The sequence below is a fragment of the Talpa occidentalis genome, unplaced genomic scaffold, assembly GCF_014898055.3.
Source record: "Talpa occidentalis isolate TD23 unplaced genomic scaffold, MPIMG_talOcc4v2.1 talOcc4.12, whole genome shotgun sequence".
Classification (NCBI taxonomy): Eukaryota; Metazoa; Chordata; class Mammalia; order Eulipotyphla; family Talpidae; genus Talpa; species Talpa occidentalis.
In genome coordinates, this window is record NW_023601212.1 from 12,649,543 (window position 1) to 12,670,799 (window position 21,257).

General features: G+C 40.2%; 2 protein-coding genes and 1 long non-coding RNA gene across 3 annotated transcripts in view; 2 read left to right on the top strand and 1 right to left on the bottom strand.

Annotated features, from left to right (window-relative positions):
* The window catches only part of BTG4 (BTG anti-proliferation factor 4), a 191,540-nt gene that overhangs the window by 152,837 nt on the left and 17,446 nt on the right, over positions 1-21,257 (bottom strand). The window lies entirely within an intron of this gene.
* LOC119240658 (uncharacterized) lies at positions 45-2,865 on the top strand. The gene is made up of 3 exons (XR_005124160.2): positions 45-74; positions 2,228-2,260; positions 2,828-2,865. It is a non-coding gene; the product is annotated as an uncharacterized LOC119240658 (long non-coding RNA).
* Positions 2,874-8,707, top strand: LOC119240373 (layilin-like; the record flags this gene model as incomplete). Its single annotated transcript, XM_037504717.2, has 3 exons — positions 2,874-2,913; positions 6,337-6,439; positions 8,111-8,707. Coding segments are annotated over 3 exons (507 nt in total), but the record flags the coding sequence as incomplete, so codon positions are not given.

Consider the following 21,257-nt stretch of genomic DNA (forward strand, 5'->3'; position numbering starts at 1 on the left):
GGGTCCCTACAGGTTCCAATGGAATGATGAGACGATGCAACATGAAAACAATTTCATTTGCAAATATTCCGATGGTAATGAATCCTCTTTCAAGTTATGTGACCGGATTCTTGTCCTCTTCTCATTTCATAAGCAGCTGCTAGCTCTGAAAATGTGTTAATATGGTCTCTGAAAAAGTTTATGGCAAATGTGGGCAATGTGAAACATCTGGAATTCTCATCAAGAGAAATGCAGTAACACCTCATGAGCCATAATTCTACCAATGGAAGGGGTACCAGATGCTACCTGAAGGGATGAAGAAAAGAAAGGGTCTAATTTATGTATGAGAGGGCAAGAATTATGAGAATTTCAGGAAATGAAATGCCCTCTAAGTGGACAGTCACAAATTCTTATTCTTTCCATATGGGAAGTTAGCTGTGGGTGCTTGGAATAAAGAAGAAAGATGAAAGGAAAGCTGCTCATTGTACCTGCAAGTCTTCTAACCACCATGAGATTATTTTCTGGAACTTTAAGGAGTCAGAATAATAAGGTAGATAATAAAGTACACCAACTTCATTAGCTTGGACAGACAGCAGGTTACACTCCCTGGTCATCCCGAATATACGCCTTGCAAATTCAACTGGCACTTGCCTCTAGATTTGTTCAATGTTTTGAACTGGCTACAAGCCCAAAGTGTCACTCTGCCAGAATGTCCCTCCTCCATGATAACTGACTTAGATCTAAACACAAAGTGATTTTTGAACTGTTCCTGAAGTTTTCATATCCCCCAAAGACAAATGCTTGGCCCCTATTTTGCATCCTTTCCTGACAGGAATAGAACCATCTGTTAGTTAGATCTGGTTGGGGAGTAGATAATCCTGTCATTTTAAAATTTTTTGTCTGTGACTGTGTTGTTGCTGCAATGCTTGTGCTAAAAGGTGTTTTTTCTACCTTCTTCACCCTCTGAAATGAAATCTTTCCAGAGACCTGACCCTCCCCACCAAAGAGAGTTGTTTCCAGCAAGGAGGTTACAAAAACTGTAGCTGGTTTAGTGGGTCCCCTTTACTGAAGAATGAAAGCAAGGCATTGTCACAAGCTGGCTCTCCAGCGCTTCTGTTAACTCTCTCCTGCTAGCTTCAGGATTTAAAATGCCATACTTTTAAAACATTTTTAAATGTGAGATTTTGACATTTCCTCAGCCTTTTATTTTTGAAATTCAAACCTGGTTTGTTTGTCTTTTAATCATATTTGTTATTACTTTTGCTTAGTATCTGAATCCCAGAGGGAAAAAGATGGCACACGCAGAGGAATTTAAGGAGGAGAGTATCATAGAAGGATATTTGCAGGAGGACAGGCAAAGAGTCTGAGATGGTGAAGTGCCTAGGGACTAGCTACAATGGGAAGCTGTTACCACTCCCCAGTCTTGAGGAGCAAGGGGATTAGCAGACCCTCACGAAAGCATGAAGTTATAGTGGAGCTACCCAAGGAGCTACATAGCCAGAGGATGAGGCTACTATCAACCCTGGTGACTGGGAAGGAGGCAGAGAGAATAAATACCAGGCCCTCCCTCTCCTTCTATCCTCTAATTTCCTGTTTCTGCCCCATTGGTTAAGTTCAATCAGAAGCCAAAGGACAAGAGCACCCCAATGACACCATCCATAGAGGTCAGCCTCCCAGGACACAGAGAGGGACAGAGAATAGACCCAGGAGGGACAGGGGCACATGGAGAAAAATGAGCACATTGCCTTTACATGGCTACCATTCCTCCAGATAAGTCTACACACCTCAACATGCTATAAAAGAATGGACACAATGAGACTCTTGCCTCTCTGGTCTGAATTCTCACAACTCTTCCTCCTGTCCCCTGCCTGATCCCCTTTGCACTCTATGAAGTTCCCCCAAGAGCGCTTAATTGCTATTTCTAGTGCTTGCAACATCCCCACTCCTTCCCAGTTAACTCACTCTCACCTTTCAAATTCAGGCTAAATATTACCTTCTCTGTAACAACTAAGAGGAACAGGTAATCTTGGATTGGACGATGGATGGTGATGTTCTATAAAGGACATTAGTAGGACAATTGGAAGAATTTGAATGAGGGCTGCAGATCAGCTGATAGAATATTAATGTAGATTTTTTGGTGTGTACTGTGGCTATGTATGAGCAAATAAACAGATGCCATGCTTTGGCCAGTTTTATTAAGGTGGCATGGAAATTTAGTTACCTTCATTTTTGTTTCTTTCTGCTACAGAGAAACCAACAGCTCCTTCTACAAGGCCAGGAGGTAAGCCCTTTGAGATTTGGATTCATTTGGGCTATTTCACAGCCTCTCTTCACAGGTTTAGTACCACAGGTTCTTTAAACTAAATTATTCAATTGAAAGACCGCTGGTGTTAAAGGAGACCATTTGCACAGGTAGATGGCACAAGTAGCTGTTGAATCTAACTTTCTAGTGCTGCCTATTTCTCTCAAAGCCAAAAAACAACAGTTGCAAATACATTTGGGGGTATTACTCATCATTATTGACTCTATAAAAGGAATGATTCGATCTAGAGACAAGAAGAGAGCCAAACTGGTAACTGATAATTCGAGAAGGGAGTTATTGGCCTTCCTTTGGCTGCACTACTTTATGTCTCTTGATGCCAGTGGCCTGTTGATTGTTTCAGGACCTGATTCTTGGCAGCAAAAGTCTCATCAGGAAGAATTAAACCTCGAGGTCAGCAAATCCGCCTTAACTTTCTTCTGTGTTTATAAATGTCTCTGGTCACGCTGCTGCCGCTTTTTGATAGGATGCCAGAAATATCTGGATTATGCCTTTCTCCCAGGTTCTCAAGTCTGCATGTCTCTCCAGGTGCAGGGCCAAAGGCAGTAACACCCATGCTTCCAGGAGACACACGAAAGAAGAAGATGCCAAAGAAACACTTAAAGAAAATAAAGGTTATGTGTTGAACCTGGGAAGGGCAGATAATGGGACTCTCTGGATCACAGTTTCCCCTACTTCGCTTTGTCCCAAAGCTACTTAAAAAATGGAACTAGTCAGGGTATCTGTGACTTTGCAAAAATTGTGTTGTGTTAAATTGATTTACCAGTGAAATATGCAGATGGAGCTATCCTAAGATGATTGGGAGAGATTTGACTAGACAGGAGGTGAAAAATCTGCATGAAGACTGAGCCTCCAAGTTATGGGGTGGGGGAGCTGAAAAGGAAGGGGAAGAGGGTAGTGAGGGGAGACAAGGAAGGAGTAAGAGATTGGATAAGGAGAAATAAGAGCAGAAAGACCCAGGCCAGAAGCATAATGTCCATGATTAATACTCACTAGTGAAACAAATAGATAAAATGGGCAAAAATGTTTTTAAAAAGCTTAATCATAAAAGATAAAAGAAAATGGGCTAATAAATTGGCGGTGCTAATGAACTTTCAACTTCAACTCTCACCTTGAGTTTCAAGAGGGATACCTGGATTTTTCTCACTGGACAATTTTTAAAAATCACTAAATTTCTCTGTGCTTCAGTTCAACCATTTGCATAATGAAAGTAATATTTTTCTCACATACCTAAAAGCACTACTACTCTATAAGATGAAATTGAATATTGCAATACTAAATCCAATTTTGATACTAGACCCTACAGGTTAAGAGCTCAGTCCGCAATAAGACTGGCCTCATTTCAGGTATCAGCCACAAGTTCAAGTTCAGAGGCTCTCAGGACATCCACAATTCTCATCTACAAATCCAGAGGGCGCCCACAATCCCCCCAGGTTCAATAATTCACTAGAACAACTCAGAGAACTCAGAAAAACACTGTACTTATAATTATGCTTTGTTATATAGGATACAAACCAGGACCAGCTAAGTGAAGAAACACATAGGATAAGATCTGGGAGAGTCCTAAAAATGGGGAGCTTCCATGTCCTCTCCCTGTGAATTCATTGTCACCCTCCTGGTACATCAGTGTTTTTGACCAATCAGATAGCTCCATTGAGCTTTGGTGTGCAGAGATGTTACTGAGATGTCATTACATGACTGAGCTGATTACTGGCTATGTGATCAAACTTGATCTCTAGGCCAAACTCCCATCCTACCAGCCCTCATCCTGAGACATCTCCTTAGGGTAAACTCTTGATATGATCTTGAGCCATTCCTAAATAGCATAGCCACTGCTGTCACTTGGGAAATTCCAAAGAATCTCCCTCCCTCCAGGAACCAGAGAAAAGAGCCATTCAGATTATTCATTATCCAACAAATATAATGTATGAAGATGCTTTTTGAAAAAAGTATAAAGCACTGTGTAAATGTGGGCAGTACTAAATTGCTCATTGTAACTGTGATGGGATGTAAAGTGGGTTTTATTTTAGGTTTTTGTTCTGTTTAGTTTTAGGTTTTTAGCTTCATGGGGGTGAAAAAAGGCAATAGCCCCTGGGTGCTCAGGAATTATAAGCCAGTGGAAGTAGCAAAAGAGTCAGTCCTCAATCCTTGATTGCTCTCAAAGTCCCTTAAGGAAAATTTGTCTGGTTCTAAAATTTAAAGGACAAGAAAAAGCCATGATGACAGGCCTTGTTTTCTTTTGTTGTTGTTGTTGTTGAGGTAACATTAGAACACTGTAGCAGCAGACCCTTCAGGTGTGTGTTACCATACCACACCCACCACCATGGTACCCATAGCCCTCCACCATCATCCATTAGGCCCTCTCACTTTGTCTTCTCTCCCTTCTGGCAGCTTCAGTTCCACGGTAATATTTCTAGGGTTATTATTGGTTTGATTTTGTATGACCTTTTGTTTTGTTTCTCTGTATTCCACATGTAAGTGAAACCATCAGTACTTTCTCCTTCTGAGTTATTTCATCCCCTCCAGTTCCAAGACAGCAAATCTTTTTTTTTTTTTAATCTTAAATTTTAAATTTTTATTTTTATATTCCCCCATACAATTGCAAACGCCCCATTCTGACCCCAATCCTTCCCCTCCCGCCCCCCACCCCCAAAAAGTGTCTCTGGTTCATAGTTTTTTGTTGATTTTGATTTTCACTTTCTTATATTCATTTTCCTGGTCCCTTATTTAAGTTTTCTAGATTCCTGCTATGAGTGAGACCATCCGGTATTTTTCTTTTTCTTTTTGGCTTATTTCGCTGAGCATGATCCCTTCCAGCGCCATCCATGTTGCTGCAAATTGCATGTGTTTATCTTTTTTGAATGCTGAGTAATATTCCATGGTATATATGTACCATATCTTCTTGATCCAGTCATCTACTTTGGGCATTTGGGTTGTTTCCAAAGCTTAGCTATTGTAAACAGTGCTGCTATAAACATAGGGGTGCAGGTACTCTTTGGAATTAATGTTTCTGTGTCCTTTGGGTAAATACCTAGGAGTGGAATTGCTGGATCATATGGAAGCTCTATGTTTAGTAGGTCCAGAAATCTCCACACAGCTCTCCATAGTGGTTGGACCAGTTTGCACTCCCACCAACAGTGCAGAAGAGTTCCTTTTTCTCCACACCCTCGCCAACATTTGTTGTTGCTAGTTTTTTTAATATGTGCCATTCTCACTGGTGTGAGATGGTATCTCATGGTAGTTTTGATTTGCATTTCCCTGATTACAAGTGATGTTGAACATTTTTTCATATGTCTGTTGGCCATTTGCATTTCCTCTTCAGAGAAGTTTCTTTTTAGCTCTTCTGCCCATTTTTTGACTGGATTATTTTCTTTGTTGTTGCTGAGTCTCATCAGCTCTTTGCAGATTTTTGTGATCAGTCCTTTATCATTAGTGTTGGGTGCAAAAATGTTCTCCCAGTTGGTGGGGTTTCTCTTTGTTTTTGTTATTGTCTCTTTTGCTAAGACAGAAAATCTTTAAGTGTTGTTCACGGTCACTGTTCATGGGCCTAACTGAATTTATTAGTCATAGTCAGAATTGGTGGGAAGGTTCTCCAGGCTGACTCATGGGTTGTGAGTGACTGTCTATTTCCTGGCAAAAACTGAGACTCTTGTCTTGTTTCTTTTTCCCTCCTCCTGCTCCCTTTGCCCATTGTGGGAAGTGCCTGGTCTTTAGAGTAAAAGGCACCAACACTGCTTTGTTAAGGGAAAGGAAGGCAAGAAAAGCATCTCCTTCCTCTGAAAACAACTGAATTAATAGAAGTTCCCTTCTGATATTTTGCAAGAGGCCCAAAAATTTTAGTTTCTTTTCTTTATTACTTCAGATAATGGGAGTGGTAAAAAAAAAAAAACTCATTTATTGAAAGTGAAAGACTTTGCTAACTAGTATTGTATAGGAAAGCACTCTTCGGAATACTCTGTGTTGATAAGCCTTTTCTATACCTGTTTTGAAGCACCTAGAAAATCACCCATGCTGATCATGTGTTTTTTTCTTTTCAGAAGCTGCCTTGAATATTGCCTATATCCTGATACCCAGCATCCCCCTTGCTCTCCTCCTTGTGGTCTTCACAGTTGTATGTTGGTTTGGAGCTGTAGGAGGCAAGTACATCCTTCATCGTGTAAACCTCTGTGTCTTCTGAACTCTGAGATCTGGGCATGGCCCAGTTTGTTTCACTAAAAGTTATAGTAGCTGCAAGAGAATGGTGACTGCAGATTGGAGAGTAATTTCTGTGTGTCTCAGGGCCTTCAGAAGTACTAAGCTTTTGTGCTGAGTTGTGATTGAGAGTATGATCTTAGACTCTTTTGTTTTGTGTGGGTGGAAGATTTTGAACCATTAGAGGGGTGAAACTGTTCTGTACACTTCCTGTGTTCCCACACATCACTCAGCTCTTGGGAATGTATGTTCTCACTGAAAAGTTTTGTTGAGCGAGTAAAGGAATGAATAGTGAATAGTATGAAGAACAACTGTTTTCAAAGAATTTTAATAAATGTCTGAAACCAAGGCACCTAATTCAAAATGAAATAACCAAATCCTTTAAAATTTTTAGTTGAGTTTTCATTGACTATACAAGTTTTGATTGCTACAAATTCACTACACTAAGTCACCTAGAGCACCTCTATTTATGAATCACAAGTAATTGTTTTGGAGGTACCCAGAGACCTTCTCAGTTAACTTGTACTCCCCATCATGGTATACATGAAAGAAGACTGGTAGTCCCACTACACAACAGGAAAATCCAGATCTAGTTTGAAAATTCGACTCCTTTTGATGATTAATTTAAGATGAATTGGTAAGATTCCAATGTAGAAGCTACTTTCATTTAATAATAACTTCCTAATAGGATTATGATAAGGATTTAAGCAGGAAATACAAGCAGAATAGGCATTAGTTAGCATTCAAAAATGTCTGCTATCATTATGATCATTTTTTATATATTTCCTTTTCATCAAAAAATTGAATTCAGTTCAAAAAATTACAAATGTATTTTCCAACTGCTTGCTCTGCAGTTGGTTCTCAATTTCCCTTCCTTACCCTCTCTATTTAGTGCCCCACCATCATCTGGGAATTGTGTTTCTCTGTCTTAGGGATTTTTAACCTCCTTTGTGCCAAAGACCCTATAGCAGTCTGGTGAAGTCTATGGACCTCTTCCCAGAATTATATTTTTAATGCATAAAATAAAATACATTGGATTACAAGGGAAGCAATTATACATCTGATAGTTTCAAAAAGCTTTCCAATAGTGAACATGTGCTACAGTACTACACATGCTTCTTTTAATGTTTCTTTATTTAGTCCAAGTTATAATTGCTATAATTTTGATGTAGAGTGAGCTTAACATATTTTAAGGCATCTACACTAATTGTGATATGAGATAAAACATCTGATTTCTGTCAGTGATCATATCAAGAATATTACTCATCCTACTCTGGTATATTGCCTACATTCATAATTGAAGGACAGGCTAACTTTCACTCATGAGTTCTTAAAATGGAGTATGATTCCCCATCCAGTTCAATTCAAGAATGCTCTGGGGTATCTGGGGAGCCCTGTCCTATACCCTGCCAGCGGGGAATGATAGATACACAGTCTCTTTGGACACAGCATCATTTTCCTGTTTTGCTCCCACTGCAGCCCAAAGTCCTGTAAGTTTAGGCAGGGAGAAAGGCTGTGCATGCCTGCTGGGGATGGCTTCCTCTGGCCTGCACAGGAAGCACCAGCATGCTCACAATCCCCTTGTCTAAAATACTCAGCCCTGGTTTTCTGCCCTCCTAGGAGACGGGAACAGCCTGACCCCAGCACAAAGGAGCCGCACACCATCTGGCCCACTGCTCACCAAGGGAACAGCCCCAACCTCGAGGTTTACAATGTTATACGAAAACAAAGTGAAGCTGACTTAGCTGAGACCCGACCAGACCTGAAGAACATTTCATTCCGAGTGTGTTCAGGAGAAGCCACATCCGATGACTTGTCTTATGACTATGACAACGTGGCCGTAAACCCATCTGAAAGCGGATTCGTGACCCTGGCAAGTGTGGAGAGTGGCTTTGTGACCAATGACATTTACGAGTTCTCCCCAGAACGAACGGGGAGGAGCAAGGAGTCTGGATGGGTGGAAAATGAAATATATGGTTACTAAGGCGCATGGGGAAAGCTTGAAGAATGAGAAAGAAAAGAGAAGTAAAATTCTCCTATATTCTATTAGGAAAACATTCAGATCTATGGCGATGTCACATCGGGTCCAGGGGTACGCATGTGGTCCCCTCTAGCCCCTGTTGGATTCCCAAGTTTGGGCTGTATTTCTTGCACAACCTGACCTATGAGAAAGCACTTTATCAAGAGTAAAAAATAAATGTCAACTGACTGGTTGTATCTGGCTTCCAGAGCCTGTGCTACTGTGAGCAGGAATAAGGCAGTAGCCCTATGGCTTGAAGACCCATCACCGGGGTCTGTGTTTTGATGTCCATGGCAGAGCACAAGATCACAAAGAGACAGAAATTACAGGCTCCCAGGCAGGCCTGCGCATCAGCAATTCTTATCTGGTTTTTTTGTAAAGAATCAAATCAAATCAAAAGCAGGAAACAGAATGCTGGTGAGTCTGTGTCTGCAGTCCTTCCTCTGCTGCAGCCTCAGGGGACCCTTATTTCTTTCTCCTGACAGCCATATTTAGAAATCTCCAACTCGGAAATACTTTAGAAACAAAAAATGAATTTTGAGCCTCAATCTCTCGGCTCATGTTCCCAGTCTTGATGTTGCAAGTTCTTCTGTTGGCTAATGCCATGTACAGCAACCTAAATCATTTTTACTAATAACAGTTCTGCCTTTTTGTTTTAGGGAGCAAATTCAAATGGTTTGGACTCAAATCCAAAGAAAAGTTTCTTGGCCTAACATCAGTCATTCATACAATGAAGGTCGATGGCCATTATTTAAATCACTGGCAGCCTCCCTCTATCAGCTTAATAATCTATTTTAACCACATCTCATCTATCTTACTTTTGAAAAGCTTGTAACTTTGCTTCCCATCTGGAGTCCCAAAGTAGAGAGTAAGCTAGACTGGGTCAGAATAGTCTAAATGTGGTGGGTTGTAAACATGGCCCAATTACCTGTGCGACTATGGCAAAGAACAGTGTGTGGAGAACAAAACATCTTTCATACCTGCTGTGGACAGGCAGGTTTTGTGGGGTGACATTTCCAGCAAAAACAGTGATCACGTGTTCTGAAGCACTCATCACTCAAAAAATGCCCGAGGTCCTATTTTGTTTCAAACCCACTGGCTCTAGGATCCTTCATTACAGCATCAGGGGACCTGTGTGGTCTCCTTATCCTTCCCTGTGCCTCTCTGCCTTGGCCCCTGTTCCACAGCAAGTTCTTTGAGGGCAGAAATCCTACACCCTCACCTCCTATACCCAACACAGCATAAGCATTATTTGTCGAACAGATGAATGATTCATCTTTTAGCTTGAGGGAAAACAGCCTAAGAATTTCAATTTGAAAATCTCGTTATATTTATTTACCAAACATATAGGAGGTAACTGAGTTATTTTTGTTTGAAAGGCACTCCTACCGCCTAGGGAAAAGGAAGAAGCATGGTAACAGATAAACAGAAGTTGGTGAATTGTGTTAACAACTTTTAATCAGGTCACTAAAAGTTGAAACGAGGACCCCTTCTTCAGACTGTAATCAGAGTCAGCGCTCCAGCATCGGCCCTTTGTGGCTGATGTGTTATCTCCGTGGAGCCCACAGAGAGTTTCGTTATGTTTACAGACAGTCTTCCCCTGGATTTAAAGTACTCAATTTCCTTTTTCCTCCTCAGAGTTACTAGCCTGAATTTACCCAACTCCATTTCTGCCTCTGACAATAACATTTCATTAATTTACAAACATTGGTTAAATGTTCAGTGTTTATGTTCAAATTGAACATTGAGTTTATTCATCCAGGGATTGTTTGAAGATTGAGCGAACCTGTTTCATCTCTTCGAAGCACAGTCCCCAGCCTTTTTTTTCCCTTTGTGACATACACAACAGAGGAAATGTATGTGCCAGATAATTCCTTAGGTCTCTCTACTTAGTTCTTGAATACCTATTATGTGCCCCATACCATGCTAAAGAGGGCACACATCAGTTCATGCTAAGGTGGAAAGAAGTTGTATTGCAGAGTATGTCATGTCCTTCCCAACATGGTGCTGTAATGATCTTGTTTTATATCATGTTATTCATTCAATTACTTATCCAAAAAAGTTTGAACATACGTCCTTGGTCCCAGGAACTATGTATGCAAGGTGCTAGACATAGAGCAGTAAATAAGATACTCCACCTCATGGAGCTTATATTCTAGTGGGGAAAAGAAGACACATCAGAAGACAAGAGAAATCACTGTAATTTGAAGGTTGTTTTTTAATTGTGTGCAGTTCTTTCTGTTGTCTTTCCCTTCCCTTCTTTTCTGTTCCCAAAAACTTGGGTCCTGGAGCTATTAAAGAAAGGAAGGCATCTGTGTCCAGGGATGTGAGGGGACTCGGTAGCTCAGAATGGGGAATCAGGCCCCAGCAGGGGGAAGAAGGTGTCTGTGCTAACTAGAGAACCAGCCTGGGTGTAGCCCGAGCAAGCGAGGAAGCCCGTGGGGTAGCAGCGACAACAGGAGTTAAGCACATACAGGAGGGTTTGTTTACTAAGTAAACATAGTAGAGGAACTATCGGAAAAAGGAGTTACAGATATGAAAAAAAGAGAAAACTGGAGATGGCTTTGTGATGTTAGCTTGAAGTTAGATACTGGTAGGAAAATTTCCCTGACTTTCAACTAGAATTGTATAGATCATATGTTATGATGTACAAACATATGTCCTCCTAGCTAACATAGGTCTTCCACTAATATAATCAGGGCTCCTTGAATAAATGGCTGGGGCAGGGAAAATACAAGATTAGTTTAAAAAGATTTTTGTGCCAGAAAGCAAGGAAGTGTTCAAGTATTTAAGGATGACGGAAATAGGTCCATAGAGCCCAGGAAACTGTGTTGGACAAATGGGGGATGTGGGCATCAAAATGAATAATTAGAGTGAAGGATTATCACCCATTAGATAAAACAGGAAGTGATGAATCACAAATGATATAAAATAATAAACTAATAAATCGAAATTTTGCGAAGGAATGGGATATTTATAGTTTCCTAGTGCCCCCTCCCCAAAATGCTCACTAATTACAAAGACAACAACACAGGCAGACACTGCGTCAAGTGATAATGTGAAGGTGGTCATAATGGGAAAATTGGAACTCTGGACTCTACCCCCCCAATGGGATGCGCTGTGAAAAGCACAGCTTCACGTCTGTGATATTTCTGCCAAAGACGCACAATCTGAATCTAATCATGAGACATCATACAGAAACACATCAGTGGATGTTCTATAAGATAACTGGCCTGCAAACGTTAAAAGTCTCAAGGTCATAAAGACAAAGAAAGACTGCTCTGTAGAGAACTGCTCTGGAGTGAAGGAGACTAAAGAGAGGTCACAACTAAAGACACTGCTTGATTCTGAACAGCATCCTTTCTGAATTATAGATCCTTTTAAGGAAATTATTGCAACATTTGAGAAATTTTAGATAGGGACTGAGGATTAGATGGCAGTAATGCTTTAGTGTCAATTTTCTGATTTTGATGTTTGTATTGAGATTACTTGAGAGAATCGCCTCATTGATGGGGAACGCACGTTTGATATTCAGGTATGATAGGATGTCAGGTTGGCAACTTACTTTCAGATGGTTGGAGGTAGGGAGCTCCTGGTACTGTACCTGTGGCTTTTCTCTTCCTTTGAAACTGTTTAAGGAAAATCACTTGTAAATAATGGTACTATAATGATAAGCAACATGTAGAGCACATCTTGTGTCTGAGTGCCACACGCAACTTTTTCATGATGTCACAGTTAAGAGTTTTTGAGAGCCTGGGATCCAAGACGAAAATGAATCACTGATAGAGCTGTTAATCAGGACTCTGGCCAGGCTCAGGCTCAGCTCCCAGACCCCACCTTGACCAGGTCCAAGCAGTCACAGGAAGCAGGACGAAAACTTCCTGATTTGGACCATCACCCTTCCAACGCCAATTTAGCAATTTTATTCTTCTAAGATTTCCCATATTTCCTTTGTGAAAATACAAACAAAAGATATACTATGGACTAGCTAAGCTAGGTCGAAGGTGTCTGCCAGCTCTAAAATTATTTGATTTCAATATGATTTTTTTTTCTAGCCTGATGTGGAGCATGTTATACCCACATTACTTCTAAATCATGTACCTCATGGTGGAGAGCAAGCTTTAGAGAAAGATGCCACATGAAGACCTAGGAAACTTCATGTCCAGAAATGGAAAAGCAACAAAAACAATTTCAGAGTGCCCAATGGTTAGTAACTGCTAGCTAATCAGAACTTATAATTGAATCCTGAGTTTGAACAGCAGAAAGAAACTGTGTCTAGAATGAGTCATTCAAGCAAGGATGTCAGGAGAAACCAGTTTTTCAAAATAAAATAAACCAGTTTTTCAAAATAAAATAAATAGATTTCGGAAAATTAAAGCTGTTATATACATATTATCATAGAATGTGTATGCGAGAGTTTCTATGGTGGGTTATATATTTTTAATCAGAAAAATTTAGATCTTGTCAGGACTTCAAAGTTTGGACTGTTCTGTCCTTGTGTTTTTCCTCATATGCCTTGTGTTTGGCTCAAAGCATATCAAGCAGAATTCATAATTGTTTCATTGTATTGGCATAAGTAAGGGGGAAAGCCAGTGAGCTCTGCAAGTAAAGCAACTTTTGCTAAGTTAGAAACTGCTTTAATTGTCTTCACCACCAGATGGCAGTGTTAGGTTTTCAAAGAAATTTTACTTAACTTCATTAGTTTCTGACAAGTAACTTCTGCCACTGTAAGTCAAGGGGAAATTAAAATAATAGGAGAAATAAGAAAGTGCAGTGAAGCTGGTAAAATCCTGGGTTCTAGAATCAGAGTGTCTAGGTTCTAAATCACGTCTCTGCTACTTAGTGATTGGGCAATCTTGAACTACCAAACTCTTTAAACTTCAATTTCTTCATCTTTAAAATGAGGATAACATTTAGTACTTAATAAAATACATGTAAAACATTGGCACATGTGGAGTCATGTCCCCCCAAATTCATAGTTAGGCTGAAAGTCCTACCCAGCACCTCAAAATGTGACCACTGTTAGTGCTAGGGTCATTGCAGTTATAATTAGTAACATGAATGGTATTCAGTAGGTCCTAATCCAAGAACTGATGTCCCTATAAAAGAAGATTAGGACAAGAGACAGGCACACAGGGATGACATCTTGTGAAGAGGATGGCAGAAATTGGGGGATGGGGTGGGAGCTGCAAGGAATGCCAGCGATTGCTAGTAAACCACCAGAAACTAGGCAAGAGGCCTGAAATGGATTCTTGCTTGCAATCCTCAGAGGGAACCCTTCCAACACCTTGATCTCGGTCTTCCAGCCCTGAGATCTGTGAGACAATACATTTCTGTTGTTTAAGCAACCCCATCTGTGGTATTTTATTATGGCTGTTGGAGGAAACACAGCATGTGATAAGTACAAATTAATATTAGCTGTTATTAGCCCTGTACACTTTAATCTAATTGTACTGAGGCAGCAATAATTTGCAGCATTTCGACTGTCAATTAAAGAGCATTTTCCAGCTATCGTACACTTATATACCCTCTCCCACCCCCACCACCACCAAATGTGACAATCTGCAGAGCAACACAACCTTCAGCAGCAGGAGGGGATTTACATGAACAGGGGACCTGCTAACAATGAGAACAGTGAGGTTTTCGTTGCCTGAAGAGGCTCACACAGAGGTTACTTGATCCCCTGGTGGGGTAGGATTTGGAGGCCCCAGATGCTGTTTTGAGCCCTTCGACCACATGCTGTTGAGGTGTTAGTTCTTATTACCAGAGGGGACCTCCTACTGGTTGAAAGGTTGGATTTAATAACCTGTAAACTCACTCTTTAGCTCAGTGTGTGAATTTCAGTCTTTTTTCTTTGACCCTAAAGCAGCCAGGAAAATAAAGGGGGCAAAGGAGCTTGGTGCTACTTTGTTTCTTTGTCTTCCCTACGGTCCAGAATCTCTAAGAGCTGATTTTATTATTTTTTTTAAAGATTTATTTATTCATACATACAAGAACCCAGATACAGGTCAGACGCACAGGAAGGTGAGAGGATTCACCAGAGACAGAGCAGGGAACAGAACAGGCAGACGGACCAAAATACACTGCTGAGGGGAACAGTGGGCGAGGCAGGAGAGGTCTGCTGCGCCATGTGGGATTCTTGCCCGTCAGACGGGATCGAACCCACGCTGCAGAGGCTGCACACAGCTTCATAGCACTGTGCTCAACCGCCTGTGCCACCAGGGGAGGCCCTTGAGCTGATTTTATTAAAGGCTGAGACCAGTTAGTTAGGATTAAGGCTGAGGAGCTGCCCCAAGCCCCCCTCCCCATGCCGCACCTGTCCTCACCCCTTCACACACACACCCACGCACACACAAGGTATGGATAGAGGCTTGAATGAGCTGGAATTGGCCGCCCTACAAGTTGTCATCCTTGACAGATAACTCACCCACTCGTCCCCTCCCCCTGTTGGAGGAAGAGACTCAGCTCCACTGGGTAGGCTGCAGACTGTCAGCAGTTAAGAGGATGTGGCGCTGCCTCCTCTCTGAGTGTGATAGAGAACATAGAGGGAATACTACCTCCAAGGGTGGTCCCCAAATGTCCCACACCCAGTGGCTGCCACAACTTGCCTCCAAGGTAATTTTAATCAAAAGGAATTATAGATCTGGGAACTTGTTTGAATATTGAGATGAACAAATTAACCAGAAAAAAAGACACCTTGAGACAACTGGAAAAAAAATGAACATGGAGAGAGCATTAGATTAAGTTAAAGATGTGTCTTTTTTATTATTAAAAGTAATAACAGCATGATAGCTTATGAAAAATAGAAGGCCTTCTCGGTTATAAACTATACAATAAAGTGATCTGATTTCTGGGATTTGTCTTAAGACATGCTAACAAGAAAAAGGTACATGGGTGAATGAAAGAAGTTAGCAAATGGTTGCTATTTTCTTATAGTGAGTGAGGTTCAGTATATTATTCTATTTTTATGTAATGGAAACTGAAAGTTTCCATTAAAATTTCTTATAAGTAAAAATGAGAAGACGACGACTCCAAGTCTGATAAAGAAGGAGGTTCTTCTCTTTGGGAGAGGCTTAGAAATGCCAGTGATGTTTCTCCTTACAGGAAATAATAATGGCCCAGAGAAAATACTAGAATAGTTTAGCAAACACTTGTCTAACCTCTATCCCCACCTGGAACTGGAATATGAAAAACAAGAAAGGTTGTTAATTCACAGAGCACACACTCTGTGACAAGTACATTCACGAACTTCTCTTTATTTAGTCCTTATAATAATACTGTTCAGTAATGCAGATATTATTTTTATGAATCCCTGCACTGATTATTCATCATTTGCAATGTCTCCCTCCTCCCCTCGCCCTGTTCTGCACTGTTCCGTGTCCCAGCAAGCTGACTTGCAGACTGTAATACCCAACACCTTGCCAGCTGGCCTGCCATACAATTTGGATGATGGGAATCTCTAGCAGGTCACTTGTGAGCAGGAAAGATGAATGGTCACAGTGTTTCTTCCCTTCATGCTTTGGTGTCATAACTACAGTGGTAGTTGTACCCTCTGCAGTTAAAACTCCACAAATGCCCCTCCTCCAGTTTTTACTATGTGCCAGAAACTCTAGTCCTTCTCCTCCAGTCACCCTTGGCAGTGGTGATAGCTTCCTCTGTAGCTAGTCTCTGGGTGTCTTTCCATTCTTTGTTTGCTTCCTAGGCCCCATCTGTACATCTGCAAGTAGTACTTTCATAAAGTCTCTTCTTTTGAACCATCTGTGGTAAATTCTGTTTCTTATCAAGACCCTAATTGTTACAATTCCAAACCCTATGGGGAGACATTCAAGTGTTTTAAAGTGGGACCATTTGATCAGATGTGTACTTTAGAGAGGTCCCCTTCACCGCACTCTGTTTTCAGACTCTATTCCAAAGCTATAGTTATCAAAACAGCATAGTGTTGGCATAAAAACAAACACATAGATCAATGCAACAGAATCAAGAGCCTAGAAAAAAAGACATGCATACATGGTCAATTAATTTACAACAAAGAAGCCAAAAAGATACATCAGAGAAAAGATAATCTGCAATGAATGGTGTTAGAGAAACTGGACAGCCACATGCAAAAAAATGAAAATGGACCCACATCTTCCACCACACACAAAAATCAACTCATAACGGATTATAGACTTGAACTTAAGGCCTGAAGTCATAAAACTCCTAGAAGAAAACAGAGGGAAGAAGCTCCTTTACATATAGGACTTGATGTCAAAAGCAAAGGCAACAAAAGCAAAACTAAGTAAGTGAAACTGCATCAAACTAAAAAGTTTCTGCACAGCAAAGGAAACCATCAAAAAAATGAAAAGGCAGGGCCTCCCTGGTGGCACAAGGGTTGAGACACAACCTATGAAGCTGTCCACAACCTCTGTAGCACAAGTTCAATCCCAGGCCGGCCAGGGTGCAACCCACATGGTGCAGCGGACCTCTCCTGACTCACCTGCTGATCCCCTCAGCAGTGTACATCAATCAATCTGCCTGTTCTGTTCCCCTCTCTGTCTCTTATGAGTCCACTCACCCCCAAACCTCTGGCCTATACCCCAGCTCTTGTATGCATAAATAAATAAATCTTTAAAAAAACAATGAAAAGGCAATCTACTTAATGGGAGACAATATTGATAAAGTATATATCTGATAAGTGATTAAAATCTGAAAATTATAAAAAACTGACACATCTCAAAGCCAAAAACAATTAAAAATAGAGGATCTGAATAGACATTTTTCCAAAGAAGACTGGACAAGAGATAGATAAAAAGATACTCAACATCACTCATCATCAAGGAAATCAAAATCACCATAACATATTGCCTTATGCCTGTAAGAATGACTATTATAAAAAAGATAAGAAATACAAGAGTTGGCAAGGATGTGGAATCCTTATTTGCTGTTAGTGGGAATATAAATTGGTGAAGCCACTATGGAAACAGGCTGGAGGTTGATCAAAAAATTAAAACTAGGGAGGGGTAAGAAGAAAGAGGGAAGGAAGCACAATGGTCTATGGTGGTGGAATACAGATGAGTGGGTAGTGGGTACACTATGGTGGTAATACTGATGGGGGTACCCCATTACTTCAATTAAAAATAAATAAATAAAATAAAAATGAAACTACCATATGACCCAGCAATTCCAATTCTGGTCTATATATCCAAAGAAAATGAAACCATGTCGAAGAGATACCTGTTCATGTTCAATGCAGCATTATTAACAATTACCAAGACCTGGAATCAACAAATAAAGAAAAGGTAATATATAGTCATGCATCACCTAATGTTGCAATGATGGGCAGAATTTAGGATGGTGGTCCCAAAAGGCTAGTTCATATAGTTTATGCCATATAGGTTTGCATAATTACATTCCATGACCTTCACCCAATGATGAAATCATCTAAAGACACATTTCTCAGAAAACATCTCCATCATTACAATGGAATATTATTCTACCATATAAAAGGAAATTCTGCCATTTACAACAACATGAATGAACCTTGAGCTACATGAAATAAGTCAGACAGATAAACAAATACTGTATAATCTCACTTATATGTGGAATTTAAACAAACCAACTAACAACAGCAAAAGAAAAAAAAAAAAAAAACACCTCATAGATAGAAAGAACAAAGTGATGGTTACCAGACGCAGGAGACTGGTATTGATGAAATTGGTAAAAGTAATGAAAAGATACAAATTCCCAGTAATAAGTAAGTTTAGGGATATGATGTACAGCATGGTGACTATAGTTAACAATATTGAATAATATGTATAGAAGTGGCGAAGAGAGTCAATCTTATCTCACACACACGCAAATTTGTACTGTGTGTGGTGATGAACGTTAACTAGGCTTATGATGTTGATCATTTTAAAATATATACAGATATCAAATCATTACTGTAGACCTAAAACAAATACAATGTAATATGTCAATTATATCTAAATTTTAAAAAGATAGTTCATCATGGCCATATTTTGGAGATTGATGGAAGGCAAAACTAGAGGAGAATATGGCCACATAGGAGGTTATATCAGTAATTAGTGCAAGAGATTAAGGAGACAAAGGAAATTAAAGAGGTAGACAGATTCAAGAGACATTAGAAGCAGAATTAATAAGATTTGGCAATTGATTGACTATATTTTAAAAATGGCAATCATATCCTGGATGACCAACAGACATACACACAAAAAAAAACCAAAAGTGAGAATCAGGGAAAAGTATGATGATCAACGTGTCATAGCAACTGTACTTAAGAGACTACTTACAACCCTTGGATGTCGCCCATCTATTCCTATAGATCCATCCACAGCAGAGGTGCATGCATCAACAATTCTAAACTGGGAAACTCTGAATCATGAAACTAACCACTCCCAATTCTAATGCCAGAACTGCAAAGCAATCTTAATGAACATAAATAGGCTTCTCATGTAGCTCCACTGACATGGAGAGAAATATTCAAGTCATAGGCGTCTAGACTGCTTGACATTTATTTCATTAAAGATGAACAAATTATTAGCCTGGTTTATGTATCACAGTATCATAATTTGGTTCCTATGACTCTATCTTCAGAGTGAGTCTAATCCACTCTGAGACACTGGGTGGATCAGGTTCTGCAAAGAAATTACACCTGCTCTTTTCGGTCCTGGACCTCTATTTGTGTTTACAGTTTCCTCTCCTTCATAGACACCTTTCATCACTCTACACTTTGTCTGGGCTAACTCTTTATCTTCCTTTATGAATCCAGCTTCAAGATTATTTTCTCTACAAAAACTTCTCTAATCTCTGTATTTACCTGCCCCAGTTATGTGGAGCAACATAAAATCAGGAACTGTGTATATTCACCTCTGCATACCCAGCACCTAGTTTAATGCCTGGCCCACAACCTGTCTCCATTATTGGGCTAAAAAAGCTTTGTGATGACAATACTATCTGATTTATTTTTTAGATCTTTCCAGAGTGCCAAGAATAATGCATTGTACACAGTAGGAGATCAATAAACATTCAAATATATAAATGACAGGATGTAACAAGTGTGTTCTTTCTTTCTAGCAAGGGGAAATACAATAAATAATCATGATACCAGAGCCAAATAAATCCAAAGGAACCTCCAGGAAACAAAAATGTGCAAATATGCCAAAGATTTTACAGAGAAAGTCCATATGGGCTTTTAAAAAACAACACAAGTGCTGTAGGACTTTATTGTGAATTGGATCTGCCAATATCAATGCTGAAGAAGTCAATCTTGAAGCCAAATACCAGCATTTGTTTCCCAAACACTGATTAAAACAAATATTTTTCAGTTGCCATAGTTTTTGGATCTGTTTTTGACATGCACACTGAATGTAGCAAAAAATATGGAAACCCTGGCTCCCTTCTTTGCTGTTTGACATTAAGAAACTAACCTCACTAGGGAGGCCAGAAAACACCAGCTTCACAGCCACAGAAGATAACTTTCCTTGGTTCTGGGCTGCCAACTCCAGTACTATCTTTGAGATGGTTTGTCATTTCCACTAGTAGCACATGCTTTGAAAATGAACACAGACTCCAAGCAGAGTTAAAATTAGACTAAACAGTGTCTACATGAAAGCATGACAGTTTCTCTTTCATATTGATCGTGTGCAGCCCCTCCCTATTATTTCAAATCTTTCTCAGGGAAGTTGAAGAGCATATCTCAAAGGAGAGAGAAGAATAAATGCACCAAGAGCCCCTGTCACCCAGCTTCAACAACCAGTTGTGAAAGGAGACACAAAACTATCAATAATTTTTACCTACACTATTTTGCAAAGGAGATCATACTTCAGACCCACTGAGCAATCCCAGCACAGAACACAGCAGGTATTTAGGGAGAAAAAAATGAGAAGTTCCCAAGATGACAGTCAATTAGCTCTTCACATGGTGATCATGTGGCAAGGGTTGTTGTCATCTGTAGATACCAAAATTGCAAGAATAAGACAGTTTGCTTTAGGTCGTCAGCAGTTATAAGGGGCTAGGTCTTCATTAGGAGGCTGGCAGTTAGGGTATTTCTCTGTGTTTTGTTAGTGGACTTAGGCATGCCAGGTTTTTTGGTTTGGTTTTGTGGTTGTGGTATTTCATGTGCCAAGGTAAAATGGCAGCAGGGCAAGTATCATTCCTGCTTTTCTTTGTCCCTCCTTCTATCCAAGTCCTGTCCCAAGTACAGACTTCACCATATAGGGTTGTTCATCAATTTTCTGATTCACTTCTTTAACTTGAAGGGGTTTTTCAATTTGGAGAGTTTATTTTTATACAAGTGACACAAGAGGTGTTGATTAATATTTGAACAGTTCCTTACTACATGGTTGAAGACACTAAAGCCAGGGGCCTCCCTGGTGGTGCAAGGGTTGAAGTCTCAGTGCTGTCAAGCTGTAGCCAGCCACTGCAGCCTGAGTTCAATCCCCAGCCAGGGAGCTAACTGACATGGCACAGCAGACCTCTACTGCCATGCCTGCTGCTCCCCTCAGCAGTGTATTTCAGTAGATGTCTGTTCTGCTCCGCACTCTGTCTCTGGTGAATCCTCTCACCTCCTGCACCTCTGGCCTATACCCCAGTTCTTGTATGCATGAATAAAAATAATTTTTTTAAAATTATACATTAGAAGGATTACAAGAGAAATGGAAAACTTTGCAGGAAAATATCTTGAAAAATCCAGAACAACAGCAGAAGAAAACTTGAGATCATGTAGTGACCCAAACTCTCATTTACGAA